The sequence below is a fragment of the Mastigoproctus giganteus genome, chromosome 11 (assembly GCF_048544385.1).
Source record: "Mastigoproctus giganteus isolate SK-2022 chromosome 11, ASM4854438v1, whole genome shotgun sequence".
Classification (NCBI taxonomy): domain Eukaryota; kingdom Metazoa; phylum Arthropoda; class Arachnida; order Uropygi; family Thelyphonidae; genus Mastigoproctus; species Mastigoproctus giganteus.
In genome coordinates this window covers 116,477,536-116,500,485 of record NC_143585.1, presented here as the reverse complement: position 1 = coordinate 116,500,485, position 22,950 = coordinate 116,477,536, and the positions used below count along the sequence as shown (strand labels likewise).

General features: G+C 37.7%; 1 protein-coding gene across 1 annotated transcript in view; it reads right to left on the bottom strand.

The window, feature by feature from the left end:
- The window catches only part of LOC150078371 (uncharacterized), a 313,332-nt gene that overhangs the window by 189,156 nt on the left and 101,226 nt on the right, over positions 1–22,950 (bottom strand). Inside the window, exon 5 of the mRNA XM_090384546.1 lies at positions 21,919–22,038. Coding sequence (XP_090240672.1) covers positions 21,919–22,038 — 120 coding nt within the window. The remainder of the gene's footprint in view (positions 1–21,918; positions 22,039–22,950) is intronic.

The following is a 22,950-nucleotide window of genomic DNA, read 5'->3' as shown; positions in this document are numbered from 1 at the left end:
GGAAGATCACAGGATGCATTGAATGGACTGGACTGTACTGGGAATGGTGGGAGATGTTTTACCAAGCTCATCGATACATGAGTTGGAAGAAAAGTAGGATGCTAGTAGGTCAGATTTATCTTTGGCTGAAGCAGCAATAGAACAATTTGATTTTGACAAGGTAGGAACAGAGATGGGCAAAAGTTGCAGCCAATAACTTTGCAAGAGACCAGAATGCTCGACTACCATTTGTACAACAAGCTAGTTTTCTACTCTTAGCCTTTTCAAAATCTAGTGCGGTCTGGTTAATAATCAGTTTACAATTGATGCGAACTTTCGTGTAGACAGAAAATGAACCTGGAGATTTGAATACAAACCCAATTGTGATATGTAACATTCTTATCTTGAACAGCCTCAGTTCACTTAATGCAAGAACCCAAGGAAGGTTCAGATAAAAGACAAGATTTTAAGGTGGTGTGTGGAATAAAGGATTTCATCACTGTAGGAATAATTACACTGACACGATCTAAGCAAACATTGACATCAGAAGATTTGAAACAGTAATCTTAAACAGTAATAATAAATCGCACAGATCATCCCATTTTGCATTCTTGTAATACCGAACAACACAAGGTTGAGAATGGCCATGACAGAAAGGCTCCATTGAAGAAGAGACCATCACCAAGGTTGTGATTTGAGGTGCCTAACAGACCACTAACCTCAACCATGTATTTAGAAGGGTTTGTTTGTGAGAAAAAGATCAAGCATGTTGGCTGCGTGGTTAGGACTGTCTGGTATTCCGGTAGGTAAATGAACAATCTGTGCAAGATTATTAATAACTGCAAAGGCCTCAGCATCTCAACCAGCTGGGTCCATATGACTAGAAAATGGAAGCCAGCCAGAGTTGTGAATATTGAAATCACCAAGGAAAATTAGCTCACTGTTCAAAAAGTTGGACTGAAAAAACTCAAAGAGTTACAAGTGGTTAATGCAGTTGGGATAATGAGAGGCAACAGATGAATTTTACAGAATGTGGTAGAGAGATTTTAAGCCAGAGAAGATCAAAAAGAGGACATTCCAAATTATTGTCTCTGACAGGGAATATCAGAACAGACATATAAACAAGTATCACATCTGAAGCGAAAGGAATCATGCAGCGAATAATTTGGACAACTAGGATGAGCAGTGGTTGAATCAACTGATAACTGTGATTCTGCTAGAAAAAGTATAGGCAGTTTGGCGGACTATATTTGTGAAATGAACAAGGAAGTGTTTGTAATTTAGATCTTTTCGTAGATAAGTTTGTTCTATTAGTGTGACAATTCGTGATGTATTCAATAGTAAGAAAGGATGGGGGATGGGGAGCATGCTGTATAAAGTAATGAAATTTTTGGATATGACGTACACATGGCAAGAATACTCAGATTCCCTCCAGTCACTATCTGGCAGAGTAGAGGCAGAAAGATTATATACTAGCTGATCTGGAAGTTTCCTAGAGAGTTACCAATAGGTTGGTCTGGTGGACTATCTAGCAACCAGCCAGTAAACGAACACAGTTTTAGACCTGTACCTTCAAAAATGTAAGAAAAATTGGATCTCACCATAATGTCCATAATCTCAAAAGATATCAATCATACCGCATAACAGAAGAGATGGGGGGATTGCCGGAGCTTTGTTCTGGAGACTAAACATGGGTTCAACCACTTCAGTCTCCGATAAGCAAAGTCGTCGAATTGCACCTGTGGATGCGTCATCTACCACTTAGTATTGCCTATTAACACAGAGGGGGGCAGGATTCCTCCGAACCATCAGGACTACATAGACAAGATGGTTTCAGATGTAAAGCTCATGAGTGGGAGGCTCTTCCCCGAGACTAAAGGAATCAACACCAGGAGCTATAGAAAATACATCACCAAGGACCCTGTAGTAGTAATAGTAGTAGTAGCATGTAATGCAAGAAAGCAAGCTTATATAGCATAGAGGTAAATGCTAGAGTTAAAAATCAGGAAGTACACAGACCTAAGCAGTAAGTCAAAGAAATGTGGGATGTGGAACAAGTAACCACCATCCCAATCACCATGTTAACCATTAAAATGGTGCCAAAGTGCCTCCATAAGAACACAGCAGTGATAGGCCTTGCAGAAAACATTTCAGAAAGCCACGATCCCAAACATCTGTAGAATGATCAGAAAGATTCTTGACCAGTAATCCTAGTTCTGCAACTACTCCATGCACCCGGTACCAGTACCCATTGCAGGACAAGGAAAAAACCATTAGGAGAAGAAAGAGATAATAAGGGAAAAAATGCTAGATCAAAAGCATCTTGTTTTCATTGCCAGCATTAGAAGCTGACTCTACAGGATTCATCATTGGGCATCAGTTTCTGAACAATCAGAAAGTCTGTTAGATTCCTTAAAAAAAAATTGTCTTTTACCTGACAATGCCCCTATAATAGGCCTTGTTTAATTTGGTGGAAAGTGTATTAAAAAAGGTGACTGAACACTAGACTGCATGCCTTCCTGCTCTGTAAAAGTGGATGGATATTACATGGACATTTATTGCTATTTTGAGAGATATGCTACAAGTAAAGTTAGATTTAAAGTTTCAACTAATGCGTGCCACTTGCATAAAATAGGATTTTTAAATACACAGACACTAGGCTGTCTTTTGTTAAATGTTTAACTAGACTGGTAGAATACAAGTCTAAAGAAGAGGTTAGCAATGGTGAGAAAAGCAGACTGAGGACTTTCAGAGTTAACAAATTGAAAAGTACAACAAGCAGTCACTAGTGTGCAGCACTGACATGTGTTCAAATCCAATTCATGATCTAAAATAAATCTTGAAAGCAGACAAATTAATGAACTCTTCGAGAAAAAAACTTCTGAATCACAAACTTCTGGTGAAAGCAGATCTAAATAAGGAATAAAATGATAATGTGCTTCAAAACTGCATGAAGAGTTTTGACACATGCTTAGAGTTATCCTCACTCCTGCTGAAAATCTGTTTTTGTTCCTCTCTTCTGGCTTGAATATAGTAATTTTTTTTTAAATGTTATGCCAATGTTTGAAAATCCAGAGATAGCTGTTCATTCCAGCGTATTTCATATCAATGGACAAAGGTTGCCAACCACATATAGGTCTGAAGAATGTTATTGAGGCAGTCACAGACATTCTCTCGGATATGCCAAGCTGGGCTTGCCACCTGGGAGTCTAAAATGCTGATGAAACTGATATTCGAGTGACACTCAAGTGAAGTGGACCTAATTTCGGTGAAGTCCATCACTGTGACAACCAAATCCACTGCTTGCATCTTCATGATGATGGGATTATTAATAATCTTGGGTATAATCCCCACATGGAAGTTCAGAAATATGGCACCTAGCATACTAGAGGTAACCACCCAGGTACAAACCAATGTGAGGTCATTGTAATGTCTGCCATGGAGTGTTTTCTTCATCCATCTTTCTGTCTTTGTTTCTTCATGTGAGTGGGGTCTCCTAGCTGAGGTTGAACAGTGTGTGTCACTGTCTATCTTTCTTATGACTTGGTAAATGTGTTTTCCCTGGAAGTAATCCGTCAGGTTCTTAATCGCCACCTTCTCTTCTTCAGTGTGGCCCCTCAAACCCATGCATCCTTCTATCCGAACTATGGTCAGTCTCTCGATAGCTGACCGGGTGATATTGGCTACTCCTGGTCATCATTATTGTGGTCAATTTCACAATCTCATCCAGCTCGGTGTTGCTCCAATCCATGATCCCGAAGGAGTGTGTTAGTAATGGAACTGTGCAGGTATTTATGGCTCTGACCATGTTCCTGCCATTCAGTTTTGCTTTTAGCAGGCTCCTCAGATGAGGCCTAACATAGCTGAGTGGTCAGGAAAGTGAGTACAGTAGCATGCACTCTTTGAGTGGACTGGGGTTCGAGCCCATGACTGCTGAATATGATTAACATTTGTATTGATGACTTAATGTAAACTCCACTGACCAGTACCCATTAGGTACTGGTCAGTGGAGTTTACATTAAGACTCTGGAGGTATTTGTCAATCAGGCAGGCAGGCAGGCATTGATCGCCTTGTGTTCTAAACATTGAGCCTACATCATCACCAGCTATTTGTAGGGCCCTCTCTCTGTCATGACTTCCATCTCTTCACTGGTCGCTTTTTTTGTTATTTGGTTTTTTTAGGAGCATTAGCAACTAAGGCTATATTGCTCCGTGATATGCGGTGGTCATTCCCTGACCTTTCCGCATCCTCCGTATTTGGTGGTGACGGGCTCGAACCCCGGTCTAATCAAGAAGCGACTGCTGCTCCTTCCCACCTGGCTACGGAGGCGCCCTTCACTGGTCGCAGCTGGTACTTTCAGCCGACTGGATTTCTCTGATACAATTCATGAGTGTAGGCATTTTGTCTAGGCCAAATTATACCCTGATATCAATGCTGAACACTTCAGTGATCTAGAGTAGCTGTTGGAGTTAATCCTCAGTTGCAGCATAGTGTCAGTATAAAATGTCATCCATGTACATCAGATGAGAGAGGGTGTATAGGTTCTTCCTCCCTTCTTTAAGGATATATCCATACTTGCTGCTATTGAGCATGGGCAGTGGATTGAGTGCTAGAGAGAACCATGGTTCTCTCTAGCACCCAATGCTAGAGAGTCTTCAGTGTCTCTATCAGCCAGCTGAGACACAGAGTCAAATGCCTTGCAGCAGTTGATGTAGGCCATGTACAGGTTGCAATGATTCTTATAAGCTTGCTCCATAACTGTGGCATCAATGATCAAATGCTTCTTGCATCCTTTGCTCATCTGCTTACATCCTTTCTGCTGTTCAGCCTTGATGTTCTGGCTCTCCAAGTGGTGATGTGTTCTTGGTTATGCAGCTGGTTGCGATCTTGTACATTATTGGGAGACAGGTGACTGGTCTGTATTTTGCCAAGTTTCTGAAGTCTTTGTGTTTGGAAACCTGGCAAAATACAGACTGATTCCTTGAGTAAAGGTACCTGGGTGAACTGCTCTGCTAGGTGCTTGTGGGTATGTGTGCAGCTGAACTTCATGTACTAGTAGTTGTGGATGTTATCTATCCCTGGGTTTTGCCAGTTGTGGAAATTCATGATCTACAAGGTTTTGCTCTAACACAGTTTGAGAATTGCGAGAGAAAACTCGCATAACACGGTATTTTTGAGCTTTTGTGCTGGGAAAACCCTGCCATTATGTTAGATGTAATTTTCAACGTTTCCATTCCTTTTTGGGAATCACAGCTGTTGACTCGCTAGTCGTTATCGCCTCCATGGTATTTTCTAAAGCACATTTCTGGAGGTAACTACCATAAAACAAAAAAAAAAAAAAAACTTTGCATTTCCCATTTTATTGGGTTTTTCTGTTAGTGCAATCAATTATAAATGGATAGTAAACTCGATCTGCTTGCATTTCCTATAGTACCGATAGCTGGAATTCTGTGGGTTTTCATGTTATTATGGTGAAATGTGTTTCCCCTTCCATGAAATATTCAATCATATAAAAAACATAAATAAATTTTCAGAAACTCATTACTCCGTATGTGTTTGTTGCAACTTGTGCATGCCATATTTTCATGTATCATTAAAGTGGGGGGTCCACTGTATTTTGTTGGGAGATCCCTAAGTATTCTGTGCTATTGAACTTGTGCTTGTTTGAGACCATAAAAAATAATTGTGACTTCAAAGAGTGCAGTTCATGACTTTTAAAGAGAGCAGAAGGTACACAAAATCTAGATGGTGCAGAAGAGATTGTGCTTAGCAGCAGCGATGAACAGGAAGAAAATTAAATGAACATGCATTATCTGACAATAAGTATCACAGTTTGTAAGGTAAGACTTCTGTTCAGTTATTATTATTTAAGTTACTACTATTATAAAAATAAAGTTAAAATATTAAGTTATTACTACTATAAAAATTAAGTTTCCGATAGTTATGATAAAATGTATATTTTTGTTAGCTTTTGGAATCCCTTTTTGTACTGGTTCCCCCTTTTTTACTGGTTCATAGTCCAATATAACATGGTTTCACATTAAACGAGATTTTATAGGAACCAAACTACCGTGTTATACAAGGGCTACCTGTATATAACAATTTGACGAGGTAACCTTTTTAAAGGTTACCAGAATCTCTATCTTTTTTAGTATTTTAATTTTCTTCCTGGCACCATATAACCACAGTTGTTTTTGCATCAGAAAAATCAAAATCATTCAATCAATCTAGTTCTGGTTTGGTTGTGTCCATATTCCTAGTTCTTTTTAGTTGGTCACTCAGCATCTGCTTGAGTTATCCAGTTTCTTCATGACAATAGTTAGTCTCTGGTATGCTATTTGCTGTTCAGTGACCTGAGCGGTCAGGAACCGTTCCAACTACTTGGTGTGTAGTTTCACCCTGTAGAGCCAACTCCACTTCATGAGTTAGCTCTTTCTTCCTTCCTCGGTGATCAACAGTGCAGTTGCACAGGAAGCACTTCCAGTTAGTTGAGCTGAGTGGTCTTGCCCTTCAGTTGTGGTAGCCTTCTTCGGCTTTTGCATCTAGTGGTTACTGGGAGAAACATCAGGTGGCACCACTGTTTGCTTCAGCCATCACTTTGACCTTGGTCTGTAGGTCTGATGAAGCAACTTTTGTGAATTTTTTACTTTATTTATTTTTATTATTATTATTATTTTATTGCAGCAAAATTCAAACTCAAGTTGATCATATTGGTGGTCCAGTGTTGTAAGTACTGTGGTAATTAAATACACCCCTTACTATTATTATACTTTTTTTCCTTTGTGGAATTTTTTCCAACCCCATGACTGGTACCAGATGCATGGGCTGGTTGGTTGTGTCCAGTTACTATTATTATTCCGGTCAGTCAAGGTACTCTTTTTACTATTCTACAGGTGTTCAAGATCCTGGCTTTCTGGAGTTCCATCTAAGTGTTCTCTGGAAAGTTTTTTGGCACCATGCCAGTGGTTGATAATGTGATCAGGATGATCATTACTTATTCCATAAACCACATTTCTTTGATTTCCTGTCTTAGGTCTGTATACTTCCTGATCTTTTCCTTGTAAGTTTTTTAGAGGTTGCTGGTGTTGGGCATTGCTATGTCAATCAGGTAGGTAGCCATTTCTTTCTTTTCAGTGAGGGTTATGTCTGATCTGTTGTGAGGGATCATCTTGTCCATGGCACAGTCACCATATAGTTTGTGAGTAGGAGTTGCTAGTAAAGTCCGAGGTTCGTGCTTGTAATACAGTTCACTTTCCTTGATCAAGTGATATTTTTGAGTTAGCTTCTGATGTATTATCCTGGCAACCTGATAATGTCTATGAGTGTACTCCATCTGGGCGATCACCCTGCATCCCCATGGTGATATGGTGAATTGTTCCTGGGGCTAGGTGGCATCATTGATATTTGTCTTCTGTCATTCCTGGTTCCTTGGTGATGTATTTCCTTTAGTTCCTGGTATTGATAATCTGGTCTTGGATGACGGGCATAAATCCTTCAGTCTTGGATGGCGAGCATAAATCCTTCAGTCTTGGGGGAAGCCCCTCCTTTCATGAGCCACGCACTGGAAGTCATCTCATCTATTTAGTCTTGATGGAGGTCATTGTAGTGTCCGCCATGAAGTATTTTCTTTGCCCAGTTTTCTCCTTTTGTTTCTTCTGTCTGTGTGAGTGGGGTCCTCCTTGTTAAGGTTGAGTGTTGTGTGCCATTTGTCTATCTTTCTTAGGTTTGGTAAATTGGTGGTTTTCCTGGAAGTAATCCCACAAGTTCATTAATCACCTTCTCTTGTTCAATGATTCAATAAGGTCAGTCAACCTCCCTCCCTCCTCCTCCTTTCTAGGCTATGGTCAGTCTCTCCATGACCAACGGCTCTCAATGATTATTATCCTTGTCTTTCTTATGATCTCCCCCAGCTCAGTGTTAGTTCATTCTCTGTTCTTGAAGGATTACATATTAGGACTGCATAGCTGTTTATGGCTCTGACACCATGTTCCTGCCATTCAGCTTTGTTTTTAGGCAGACTTCTCAGGCTCTGGAGGTATTTGTCAGTCAGGCAGGCTTTGATCTTCTTGTGTTCTAGCCCAGATATCTGTGGGTCTCTCCCTATGTCATGGCTTCAATCTCTTCACCAGTATTTCACTGGTAGTTTCAGCAATCCGGAGTAGCTGTTGGAGTTGATTCTCAGTTGTGCATAAAGTTTGAATAATCCATGTACATCAGACTAGAGAGGTGTACAGATTCTGTTGTTGAGCAAGGTGAACAGTGGGTTAAGTGCTAGATAGAACCACAGTGGGTTCAGTGGAAGAGGAATCTTCCAGGGTATCTTCCTGGAAGATTACTCTTTTGATGTCAATCGGTATGTTCTCAACTTTGGTGATGGCCCTCCATTTCATTACAGTTGCTTCTAGGGAGTGTGTCAGTGTCAGGTCGACTTTGTAGATCTTCAGCATCTCTATCAGCCAGCTAAGGGACAATGAGTCAAAGGAATTCCAATAGTCAATGTAAGCCATGCACAAATTGCAGTGTTTCTTGTAGGCTTGCTCCATAACTGCAACATCAATGGTAAATTGTTCCTTGCATCTTTTGCCTATCTGCTTACATCCCCTCTGCTGCTCATCCATGAATTTCTGGCTCTCCAGTTGTCTTATATCTTCTTGGTTATGCAGCTGGTTAGGATCTTGTACATTATTGGGAGCCAGGTGATTTGGCTGTACTTCACCAGGTTTGTGGTGACTTTGTCCTTAGCCTTCAAATAAGTGATTCCTTGAGACTCTGGAACTGTGTCAGTGTCCTTATCATCGGTGAACTGCTCCGCTGTGTGCCTGTGTGTGTGGCTGAATGTATTCAATTCGATGCTCCGTGCGTTGGCTTCTTCTTCCTTTCTGGGTGATCACTAGCGCAGGAAGCACTTCCAGTTGGTTTAGCTGGGTAGTCTTACCCAACTCAGATCCAAGCCACAGGTGGTCTGGTGCCGTACCCACTGGGCTAATTGCTCCCTTATTGTTACTCCATTACTACAGGATATAGAATGGAATCACTTTGATGCCTCCTATTTTTGTTCTTCCACAGCCTTTTTTTTTTTTTTTTTGTTATTTCACTATCAGGAAACATTTCTAAACAACACTTCTGCATGATTAGCACAGCTCTGAGGAAGATTGTTTTATGAAAAGCAATGTGAATAAACATTTGGCTATGGCAACATCATAGCTATTATGAAATGCTATATCAAATTTGCATTTCATTCTATGCTGCAAGTTTTCAAATTCAAGTGGTGGCAAACTTATGTAGTGAGTTCACCACCACTTGAAATTGAAAATTCACATCTACAAACAGTACATAAGGCAAATATGTTATCTTTTACAGATTTTTACTCATGTACACATATTTTCACTTTAGAATTATTCTTGGAATATACTGATCAGTGTTCTGAGGATCCCAGTTCACATTAAATGTAAATCTACTAGTTTAATATTAATTAAAATTTAATAATAATAATAAAATTTTTAAAAAATTTAAATGTGACGACAGAACTCAAAAATTTTGTGCTCTTAAACACAAAATACTCATTATTTCAATGCAAAACGTTTTATTAGCTGTAAACCAAAAATGTATTTATTTTTAAACCTGACAAAAAAGATTATTCCCCCATATCGCTTTATTCTTTCCATGTAGTGGTATTACATTGCGAGTGTGAGTGAGTGGGTAAATGAGCATGTGTCTGTTTCATATATAACCTCTTGTGTTACAATTGCTTGGAGAACCATACTTGTATGAAGTTGAACTCAAAATAACCCAAAGACCTGGTCTCAGATCTTTTCACATGAATACAGAGAAATAAAAAATAACATACCACTTCTGGAAATTCTCAAGAATGATTCAGCTACAAATCCTGAAGCAAAGGCTAACATGAAAAATTTAGTAATATCAATGAGAGCAAGGTTGAAAGTTCATTTAAAAAAACACATTCCCCCCCCCTCAAGGTATATCATCTATAGCCAAGTTCTCTCATAATACAAACCAAACTAAAACCCTGTTTCTTGTTTTGAAATGTCACTTTAAATCAATAAACAACAAACAACGTTTAAAAAGAAAAAAAATAAATTAAAGTATACATGTTCCTGAAAATGTCACATAAGAGGCACTTCCTCATTAGTTAAAAGTACTTCTCTCATTTAGAAACTTGCATCAACTTCCTTAAATGCTTTTCATTTAAATCAGCAAGAATCTTTGATGAATTTCTCTTTTGTCGCAGCTTATAAATAACTTCAGCAGGTTATTCCGCCTCAAATATAACAGGATTCCCTATCGGGGAAAAATCCTCCAATTTACACAAGGATATAAGATAACATATGACAAATAAAGAAAGTAACAAAAAACCTGTTTAATTACCAACACTGTTGATGTGAAATATTGTACATATGATAACATATGTAATAGAAGGCGATGCAAAGACTGAAGAGGTGTAAGAGAAATTATATGTAGGAAAGAGATAATAACGATCTGAAATAAAAATGCATTTGACTTTGGAATTAAGACAAATGTTCTAAAGAGTATATGGTCCTTGAGACCCATTTGAACAAATGTTCTAAAGAGTAAATGGTCTGTGAGATCTTTTGAACAAAAGTTTATTCTTTCCAACATCTGCTGAAATTTGGAATAATAATTTCTAATAAATTGTACTTTCTCAGACTCTTTCTCTCTCTCTCTCTCTCTATAGTTGGAATACATATAAATGAAAGAGAAAGAAGGCAGGACAAATTGTTATGTTCATCTTATGATTAGGAAATTGGGGTCTAAAGTTGAAGCATTTTAAATAGAAGTAGCAGCAGCGAAAAAGAAAAAGGGAAAAAAAAACTCTTTTAAAGGAATTTCTGTTAAACTGTTTGAAAAGTTTAAATATGATTGTTAAGAAATGCTATATAAAGTTAGCATAAACAATTTAAAGTTAATTAATCTAATCTCATAGAAGCTTATGCTATAACTTTAACTTTACTCTTAGATGCATCACTGGTTAATATACAGGCAGTTCTCACTTTATGAGTTTTCGCTTTACGAGTTCCTGGGTTTACGAGTGTTTTTTTTTTTTTTTTCAAAGTATCAAGTATCAACAAAATCGAAAATATGAACATTAATTTCAAAAAAATGAATGCTAAACATTCATAAACATTGGATTTCAAACCACACACACACACATAGTTATACAATACAGTGTACCGTGCATTACGATATTAATCCATTACCATCATATCGCGAAAATATCGTAATGTGAACCCAATAACACATTGTTTTTTGGTAATTCATTCCACGACCTCAGAAGTTCAAATTTTCGCTATATAACTCTCTTTTTTTGAACCAATTTTGAACAGCTTTGTGATATTTTTTTCTGAAGCACATTTCTGGAAGTCACAACCATAAAACAATAAAAACAATTTGCACTTTCCGGTTTATCGGGCTTTTCTATTACTGCAAGCAATTATAAACAGGTAGTAAACTCAATGTTATTGCATTTTTGAAAATACCGATAGCTGGAATTGTGTGGGTTTTAACGTTATTATGGTGAAATATGTTTGCCCTTTACTGAAATTTTCAATCGTATAAAAAACATAAATAAATTTTCAGAATCTTCTCTTCATTCCTTTTTTTTTTTTTTTTTTTTTTTGCTTCGTAAACTTGTTACTCCTCGCAAATCATGTTAGTTGCAATTTGTGCATTCCGTTAAAAAATGCTAATGCATGCTATTGAAATTTATAAAGAAAACAGAAGATTATCTAACTTGGAAATAAATGCCTCTTGAAGCATTTCTGAAGAAGGCAACTCCTTGTGCAACAAACCAACGAGTGCCGAGCCAATAATGAGTGATCAACGAGTGTGCATTTAGTCGATGATGATGAAGAATAAACATTCTTTAACATTTGCAAGTCATAAATAATTTCTCTATTGTTATAATTTGAACAGTTGAGGATCCTGCTCAGGTGGCTAACAATCTAAACGAGTATTTTGCATCTACATTCACGCATGAGGAGTTATTCAGGAAGGAGAATGACGTAGGTAAAGTAAACATTGGCAGTGAGCTAGATGATTTTGTAATAACTGAGAGGAAAGTGGAGGAGAGATTGTGAGGATAAACATAAAAAAGGCACCTGGGGTGGATGGGATCTATCCAGTTATATTAAAGGAGGCAGCAAAGGAAGTAACCAAACCCCTAGCCATAATTATGAGAGCTTCTTTGGACTCAGGGGAGGTACCCATAGACTGGAGATGTGCAAATGTAACCCCAATTCACAAAGGAGGATCAAAAGCTGACACAAGTAATTATAGACCTGTTCGTTTAACTTCTGTTCCAGGTAAATTAATGGAGGCACTGGTTAAAGAAGCACTGCAGGATCATCTAGACAAGAATTCAGTTATAGCTCAGACGCAGCATGGTTTTGTTAAGGGCAGGTCTTGCCTGACCAATTTGATAGGATACTATGATGTAGTCACAAAAGAACTGGATGCAGGGAATAACTTTGATATTATATATTTGGATCTTAGAAAGGCTTTTGATACTGTTGCACATGGAAGACTGCTGCACAAATTGGAGCAGTGTGGCATTGGAGGCAAATTGCTGCTATGGATAAGGGGATGGTTGAGTGGCAGAAGACAGAGAGTGGTAATCAATGGACACTGCTCAACGTGGACTAATGTTATGAGTTCCTCAGGGTTCAGTGTTGGGTCCGTTGTTGTTTTCGGTGTTTATGAATGATATTGATGATGGTATATCAAGTTTAATGTCCAAGTTTGCAGATGATACAAAGGTTGGCAGGGATGTTAATTACACTACTGACGTTATGCTGCTGCAACAGGATCTGGAAAGGTTGAACAGATGGGCTGAGAGGTGGCAAATGAAGTTTAACATTGACAAATGTAAAGTACTACATATGGGAAACAGTAACCACAGAGCAACATATCAACTCTGCAGTACTACACTGACAGTGGTGGAGAATGAAAAGGACCTGGGGGTAATTGTGCAGGCAGATATGAAGTTCTCTGAGCAGTGCAGATGAGCTGCAAGAGTAGCTCATGGTGTCTTGTCAATGATATACAGGAATTTTTCTAGCAGGGATAAGGAGGTGATTATTCCCTTGTATAAGGCAATGGTTAGGCCACATCTTGAGTACTGTATACAGGTCTGGAGGCCTCATTTCAAGAAGGATATAGAGCTGCTGGAACGGGTACAGAGAAGGGCAACAAGATTAGTGAATGGAACAAAGGGTTGCTCTTATGAAGAAAGGCTTAAGTTTTGCAAATTACAGAGTCTGGAGACTAGGCACCGGCGAGGTGATCTGTGTATAGGGCTTTGAATGGTTTGAGCATGCTCAATACCAATGGGATTCTTCATCTTGCTCAGAATAATCACCTCAGAGGGCATAAATTCAAATTGAGGAAGGACGGATGTCGGATAGATGTACGGAAATTTGCCTTTGGCCAGCGAGTGGTTGGTTGGTGGAACCGACTTCCATCACTTGTTGTTGAAGTTGATAGCCTAAACAAATTTAAGGCTCAACTGGACAGGTATTTCGAACGAACGGAGTGGTGAAATGGGAGTGGTGTGTTTTTTTTTTTTTTTTGGCTGATGCTGAATAAGCTTGCTTTCTTGCATCACATGCCTCTACTAATGCTAATTTGCTTGATTTTACAAGCTTACATTTTCATTTCTTTGGATAAATTAATCATTGTTTAAACACACTAATCACCTAACTAATTTCATTGTTGATAACGTAACCCCAATTTTAACATTATGTCTATGGGAAATAAATTCCCGCTTCACAAGTTTTCGCTTTACGAGCGTGCGCTCGGAACAAATTAACTCGTAAAGTCGAGAACTACCTGATTATTATTTTGAAATTTTTGTATTGTACAAGTATATGACAAAAAAGATCTTTTATTTTATTTAATGTGGTTTCTGTAAGTAATTTTAATAACACATATACACACTTTATTAAAAAAAAAAACATGTTTGTTTGGACACACTAAGCTTTTTGCACACTGGATTCTACCGACACTGGATTCCAGTGTCGGCAAAAGAGGGACGATTTCTATAAAAATACCTTTTCTTTCTTAAGAAAATAAAGACAAGACAAAGGGAGAAAGAAGTGAAGTTATCAGAGCTAGTTATTTTGACTTAGGTTCCTATTGTGGGCCCTTTTGGTATAGGAAAAACTAGAATAAAATCAAGCTAAATAAAATGGAGTCTCCATGAAGTTTTTATGAATTTTCGACGTGCGTATGTGCGTGTATGTGTGTTAAATGATAAAGTAATTTTGATGTTCTATAATGTGCTAAGAAACTTCAAATCAAAACTACTCAGAGGATTCATAAGTAGCAAAATACGGTTGTTATGAAACCATAGATTATACACAAACAGAAGTTAGGTATCAGATTTTCAATCTATTTCATAGCATTTGCTTAAAATTCCCATCGTTGTTGTTCTGATATCACTGGGAAGCTGATCTATTTAAAATTGACATGGACTGACTTTAGAAATATATGTACCTTATGAACTCAACATTTGCAAATAAGGGGGTGGGGTAGGATGGAACCAAACTGGGTTGGGTTAAGGTTTTAATGGGGCAAAAATGACCAAAGCTATAATAAACCAGGACAACATAAACAGAAGATTTAATGACACTGCTAAAACTATTTGTACTGTAAGAAGCAAATGTTAACTGTAAAGTTCAGTTGATGGCTACCATCAGTAATTAGTTTTTTTTTAATGAAATTTACAAACACAAAAGGCTGTTCACGATAAAATGTTGCATATCGCAATTGGCTTGAATCCGATTCTCCAGGATCATTTTCTGCCTACACCAAAGCTCGCAACAATTGTAAAGCAGTCATTATCATAAGCCCAAACTAGATTTCAAAAACACTAAGAGTAGAAAACTTGTTTCTTGTCCAAATGGTAGTCGAGCATTCATCTCTCATCAAGCTATTGGCCATGACTTTTGCCCATCATCTCTATTCCCACCTTTGTCAAAACCAGATATTTCTATTGCCACTTCAGCCAAAGATAAAGCTGACCTGTTATCATTCTACTTTTCTTCTAACTCACGTATTGATCATCTTGGTAAACTACCTCCTACCATTTCCAAAACACTCCATTCAATATTCTGTGGCCTGATGTCAAAAGGATATTGAACAATCTTGATGCTAAGAAAGCTCCAGATCCTGATATTTCTCCACTTGTTTTCAAAACCCATGCTCCTGAACTTACTTCTGTTTTGCATCACCTTTTTTCACTTTCTTAGATGTTTCCAAAGATGTTTTCCCTTTTTCTTGAAAATTTGCACATATTCAGCCAGTAACTAAAAAAGGTGACAAATCTCTCCATTTAAATTACAGTCTAAGCTCTTTATAGTGTCCCTCTTTTTAACATCCCAACACATTATAACGTCCTATGTGGTTGATCCCAGCCAATTTTTCATTAACCTAATGCTATTTTACATTCAGTATAACAACAAAGGAAATTCTCTATAACGACCATAAATCTCTACCTCTTAATCTGAATTTTACTTTTGCATTTAAAACTGACAGAATGCTTCAAATATATTGAAGTAATTGACAAGCTTGCAGTCTGACCGTGAGAAATCACTTAAGATTTCCCACGCTCTTTCCTTGCAGTGCATTAATGAAACGAACATCAGCTAGAAGTTCATTTCATTAGTTAGAGTGTATGTTTATTGGTATGGCTCCAAGAAAGTGGATAGCTTTGCCAATCTGCGCAGATAAAATTAGGATTCTGCAAGATATAGATTATGGTATGCATTCTAAGACTGACATCGCCAAACAGTTCAGCATTCCTAAGAGTACTCTGTTCACTATTCTGAAGGATTGAAAAAAGATTGAAAGTTTAGAGAAATCTGCTGCACTGGATAGGTTTTGAGCATGAAAGGCAAAGTATCAGGATCTTGAAAAGGTACTTTTGGAATGGCTAATGATGATGCATGCAAAAAAAAAAAATTCCCGCAGATGGTAATCTTTTAAAAGCTAAGGCAAAATCATTTGTGCATTGAACATATATATTGAAGAATCAAAAAGTTCAGATGGTTGGTTCCAGAAATTTAAAACTCATCATGGCCTGTCTTTCAAAAAAGTGTGTGACAAAAGTGCAGCTGTGGATATTGATGCTAAAAAGGAATGGAAAGAAAATCATTTAAAAAATGTTTTACTGATATATGACCACAATTGACATCTTCAATGCTGATTAAATTCAACTCTTTTTTTTTTTAAATTGGATTAAAGGTGAGAAATGTAGTGGCGGAAAAAAGACCAAACAATGGACTGCCATTCTCCTAGCAGAAAACATGTCTGCCACACAGAAGAGTCCTCTTTTAATCAATGGGAAAGATTATGCAGAAGTGGATGCAGACATTGAATGTTTTAGGATATGCAAGAATGAAGAGGAACTCACTGCAGACGTAATGGAATCTTCTGAAATTTGTAGTGATGAAGATGAGGAATCTACTCTTGTTGAACAAGAAATTTCAGTGAAAGATGCTCATCAAGGATTAGAACTTGTATGTTGATTTTTCAAGCACTGCCTAACTGCAAAAGTTTAATAACTGCTATCGAGCACTTTCATAATTCTATTTTTAAAATATGCTCAACCATTGAAACAGCATGTTTGAGCTTATTTTAAAGTGTGAAACAATTCTCTTGTTAGGTCTTGATAGGTATGTAGCATTAGCATTAGTAGAAGCATTTGATGCAAGAAAGCAAGCTTATGCAACATCAGCCAAAAAAAAAAAAAAAACCCACTTCCACTTCACCCCTCTGTTCGTTCAAAATACCTGTCCAGCTGAGCCTTAAACTTATTTAGGCTATCAACCTCCACTACAAGGGATGGAAGTCTGTTCCACCAACCAACCACCCGCTGGCTAAAGGCAAATTTCCGCACGTCTATCCTACATCTGTCTTTCCTCAATTTGAATTTATACCCTCTCAGGTGATGTGGAATTTATGCCCTCTCAGGTGAGGTGATGCAGCCTATGAAGTGAAATTTGCAAGTTAATTGTAACTTTACTGCACTCTACAATGCAATGCACTCTACAATGCAATGCACTCTATCAATGCAAAATTTCCAATCATAATTTTCTTGTTTAATACATATTATAAATAAGATTATACTATATTATATTAGTAGAATTATATTAAATGTTCAAGCTTTTTCTCGTTTCGTTGCTGATTTTATGAACAATTCATATAACATCCTTCCAAACAAGGACGGTGCTAGGGGTGTGCAAGTGAACTACTTGCCACAGACAGCATCTGTGGCAAGTGGTACCATATGAATTAGATGCCATTATGAGGTTTTGCCTCAAGCACCACAAACATTAGTGCCAGCCCTACTTACAATACAACAATCATTTTTCTCACTCCCCTTGGAGGTTGTAATATAGAGCTTTAACTGTATCATCCCATTGCACTTACTTCTACTCTTCTAATAGCAATGGAGAAATCAAATAACCACCAACTCTTAAACTATCTAGAAACCTTCCATCTCATCAACAATTGCCAGTATGGATTCCATCAGTGTCAATCCACTGGTGATATTCTGGCTTATGTTTCCCATCTATGGACAAATTCAATGGAAATATTTGGTGAAACTCAAGCATTTGCTCATGACATTTCAAAGGCTTTTGATCATATTTGGCATAAAGGTCTTCTAAATAAGCTTCCACCTTATGGTTTGCCAACTGTTTTTTGTAATTGGGTATTCAGTTTTCTGACTACTCACTGTAGGTGATAGTAGATGACTCTCTGTCGTTTAACTTTTCCATGCTGTGTTCCCCAAAGTTCAGTCCTTTCTCCTACTCTTTTCCTTTTGCATATTAATGACCTTCTTCTATTGACTGGAAATCCTATCCATAGTTTTGCTGATGATAGCACATTGCATTCCACCTTCCAGTTTGAGAAAGCTTGCCTTGCACAAAGGGCTTACACTTCTTGAATATCCACTACCAATACCTTAAATGCTGATCGCCAGGTAATTCTTCAGTGAGGCAAAAAAATCAACTAGGCTAGCTTAGTTGATTTTAGTCCTCCTAAAACTCAAATCTGTCTTATTTGTCTCAAAAAAGGAATCTTCTATTCCTATGATTATCTTCGATGACACTCTGATTTCTAGGCAGGATCATTTATCTCTACTGGAGATTACCCTGACTTCTAATCTCTCTTAGCATAATTACATTACAAATATTGCTTCCTCTGCATATAAAAAAAACTGAGTTTTCTCTTTCGCTCTCGTCGCTACTTTTCTTCCAAACAGCTGTTCACTCTGTACAAATTGCAAATACGCCCTACCGCCATGGCATATTGTTCCCATATATGGGGCATTGACCACAAAACTTCTCTCCGACTCCTAGATTCCATTCAAAAGAGGATAGTTAGGTTAATTAATGACTCATCTCTAAAAGGTGTTACTACTATTTGTCATGTTAGACATTTTGTTTCTGACGCATGCCTTATCTATCGATACTTCCATGGTCACTGTTCTGAATTGGCTTCTCTAATTCCAGGCCTCTCCAAACCAATCCGAACACATGCCGCAACCAGTTAACATCCTTTTACTGCCCAACTTCAAACTCACAGAACCAACTTTTCTTCTTTCTCATTTATTTATTCATTTATTCTGATTTTTGGAACAAATCTTCCTTTATACTTATTTCCTGAACATTAGAATGTACAGAAATTCAAGTCTAATGTCAACAAGTATCTTCTTTCATCTTCTAAACCTTCAACCCGTGCACAATATTAAGTAATATAGGTTCTAATATCGCTCATGTTTTGGGATTTTCATTAAAAAATATATATATATATATATATTAAAACCTATAGTACTGAGTAGTACTCTTCATGAATTGAAGGCTGAGAAGAGAGAATATACGGCGAATGGGCAGAATTCACGGAATACCTGGTTCCTGGGCAAATGCAACGCTGCCACTCTACTTGCTAGTGGACGAACCCACTGCATCACTGCATTCACGTAGATGGTAATTCGATGTCAGTATGGATAAACATCATGAGTTAACCGACTTTGAAAGAGGGATGATAGTGGGTGCCCAATGCATGAGCCACTCTATCGTGGAGGTGGTACAGAAATTGCACTATCCCCATTCAACAGTATCAAGAGTGTATCAGGAATACGCAGTTTGCGGAATAACATCTCATCGTGGACAGCGCTGTGGGCAGAGAAAGGTGGTGGATGAACATGGCCATCAACATCTGTATCGCACTGTTTCAGCCAACCACAGAGAGACAGTGGCACAAATCACCACAGACTTCAACGAGGGAGGTGCCAGAAACGTCTCCACCAAGATCATCTGGCGATCATTAGCTGCAATAGGTTATAGGAGCCACCAACCCACCAGTGACCCATTGCTAACACCATGACACAGGACTATACGCCTCAACTGAGTGAAAAAACACTGGCACTGGACCTTGGATGATTGGAGACGGGTCTCCTAGTCCGATGAGTCCCGTTTCCTGTTATTTCGAGCGGATGAGAGGGTGTGTATCTGGCAGAAACTGCACGAAGCTATGCACCCATCATAGCAACAAGAAACTGTTCAGGCAGGTGGACGATCAGTAAGGGTCTTCAACTGGCATGTTGGAACTTTTGGTACGTCTAGGTGCATCTCTGTATGATCCAGGTTATGTGTCCATCCTCGCAGACCATCTGCATCCCTTCATGGTCATTGTGCACCCACAGGGCAATGGCCTCTTCCAGCAGGACAATGCGCCTCCCCACAAAGTCATGGTGACTAGAACATAGTTCAAAGAGCATTCCACAGATAACCTCCCCGTTCACCGGACATGAACCTTGTGGATACTGTGGAAAAGTCTGTTTGAGCTTTGAATCCTCCACCCAGGAATGCAACAGAATTATGGACAGCAGTGCAGCAAGCATGGATGGAAGTACCTGTGGAATGCCTTCGTGAACTAGTGGACTCAATACCTCGCCATGTGACTGCCCTTATCCAGGTGAAAGGTGAGCCTAACCGTTACTAGATAGATATCCCATGGTTTCTGTCCACTCAGTGTACATCTTGGTATTGGACCCAATTGTCTGTAAATTAATTTTCAGAAACACCTGTGAAGGAAATTTGGAAGTGTGTCTGAAAATTACATACACTTCCAAAAAACAGAAGTGGCAAATGGATGCTGTCTGGATGCAAAATATATTTGGACTTCCACAGAACAATAACGTCTGTGGAAGTATCTACAGAAAAGACACAGGATGGAAAAAGAACATCTACAAGAATGTGGAGAGACTTCATAAGAGATGGATCAGAAATTAAACTGCCTGTCCTCTTTTAATGGAGTCAATAAGCCCAAAAGAGGTTTTTAGGGCACCACCCCAACAATATGAGAACAATATTCTACAACAGGATGTGTTTGATGCTGAGAGAGAAAAAAAAGAAAACCCAGTTTTTATTTTTTATACAGAGGAAGTAATATTTGTGATGTGGTTATGCCAAGAAATATTAGAAATCAAGGTAGCCCCTAATACAGATATGTGATCTTGTCTAGAAATCTGAGTATCACAAAGATGAGCATAGGAGCAGCGGGCCCTTTTTTTGAAAGAAAAAATACAGGACTGAGTTTTAAAAAGATTGAAATTAACTAAGTTTTCTCTTTGTCCACTGGCCACTTAAGGAATCAGTGTGGATATTTGGGAATGGTAAAGCTGTGCGAACAGAGGTTTCTCAAAGTATGATGATGTATGCTATCATCAGCAAAATTCAGGATTTGCAGTCAATGCAGAAACCAGACAACAGAGTGCCATCTACCATCACTCAAAGCGAGCAGTTAGAGACAAAACTGAATACCAATTCCAAAAAATAGGTGGAAACCATAAGACGGGAGCTTGTTTACTGAACAAGTAAAACAGCAAAATTTAATTAACTTAAAGGGTTCGTTAAATAACAACAGTAAAATCAACTAATGTTTATCTATTTCAGTTCCACTTTTACTTAATATTTTTACTGCCAACTTTTCCAATGACCATTTGACCCAGGATTGAAAACTACTTGAAAACTACAGGATTGAGTAAAACTGGAATGAAAAACAGCAGAGATATTTTGTGGGCTTCTCACTATAACTGAATTAATCAGCCTCCAGTGAAGGTTGCTTGACAAAAATATCCAGTTTTTCTTCTGTCAAATTGGAAAAAAAAGTTCTAAAAGTAGAGTAGTTTCCCCTTCAAGTGGATTAAAAATCAGAAGCCACGTAATTGCACGAGCAAGCAGTAAACGTGTTAATATAGCCAAAGAACTTGTATTTTACTAACGTGGCATCAATATATTCACAGTACATGTTAACTTACGATAAATGAGATCCTTAGAAGCTTTTAGAAAAAGTAAATTCTCCACAGTGCCAAAGTAGCCTAGTCTGTTACACCTTTTCATATATTATTCCAAGAAAATATATTATCTCCAAAATTACTCAGGTAAGACTATATATATATATATATATATTTGAGAAGGGAGATGGCATGACAAATACTGATCCAGTGATAAATATACATTAAATATTTCACTTGGTGATCTTTTATGTTAAACTAGGCATAAATATTGCCAGATAAGGATATGACAGACAAAAACATAGACAGATAGTGACTGTAATAATCTTAGATTTCAGAAACATTAAAAAATTGTTGTTACAGCTGCACATGAACACTGCAGATAATTATACTTTCAAATCTACTTTAAACTTCACAGTTAGTTTGAAACATCTCTTAGGTTCCTTGTTCCATTTCATTTTTGGTAAATGAGAAGATACTTTCTCTTTAATGAAGCATTCTCGACTATGCAGAATGGAAATTCTAATTTGCAATTCTAATACTAGTGCCAATTATTTAACAAGAAAACTTGAAATTAAAACTTAAAATCACTCACTTATGCTTTTGCTGCTGTTCTTGAATAAATTTTTTTAATTCTTCTATCCGTTCAAGTGTGAGTTTGCGCACAATTAGGTCCCCAGGGGTATCCTTGTCTCCTCGATCCCATCTCTTTCTTCTACAGAAATTAGTTTAAGAAAACACATCCTATTATAAAACAAGAAAATCATTTCTATATAATAAATCAGTGCACATACTTGATTATATATGTTAAAGCATATATTCCTTAATTTAAACAATGTGCAAGGTTGTTATATTATAGAATATTCTGTTTATGTAACAGAATAATATCACACTACTTATGTTTGCTAGTGTTATTATTTCACTCAGTTTTAAACAAAATTTGTGTGTGTGCGCGCGCGCGCGTGTGTGTGTGTGTGTGTGTGTGTGTGTGTGTTTTATGAATAAATATGTCTCACAAGCATTCACAGCTGTCAACTTTCAAACTTCAAAAATGAGAAGTTTTTTATCAAGACAACTTTTGGGTAACTAGACTTTGGTCTCAAACTCAACTTTCACTGACATATTACAAAACTTAAATGTTAACATCTGATCAATAGTGTACTATTACTTTTAACATATTCACTGTCTGCATGATGCATCTATACATCAAGGAGTTTTTTAATCAGCTTCAGAAAATATCACTTAAACTTAACCATTTCTTCCTAATTATCAGATGAAAAACTGAATATTTTGTCAAGTAACCTTTGCAGAGACTGACAGGCAAAGGTTACTTGACAGAGACAATGGAAAAATAGTCCAAAAAAGGTGTGCCCTACCCAATCTAGAAGAGATTCAAGCCCATGACGAACTCAGTGCACAAAGGTTAAGAAAGTTTATAAGTGGCAACAAATGTGTTAAAGATAGTACATTGGGAGTGGAATCCTATGAAAGATTGTCTTGAAAGATGAAAATACATTATTTTTCTGCCTCCACACAATCTTTTTCAGTCAGATTCCGAACTGAAAAAGATTTGTGTAATGTTAAAATCTAGATCCTACCCAAAAAGCAGCACTTACAGTTATGTTAT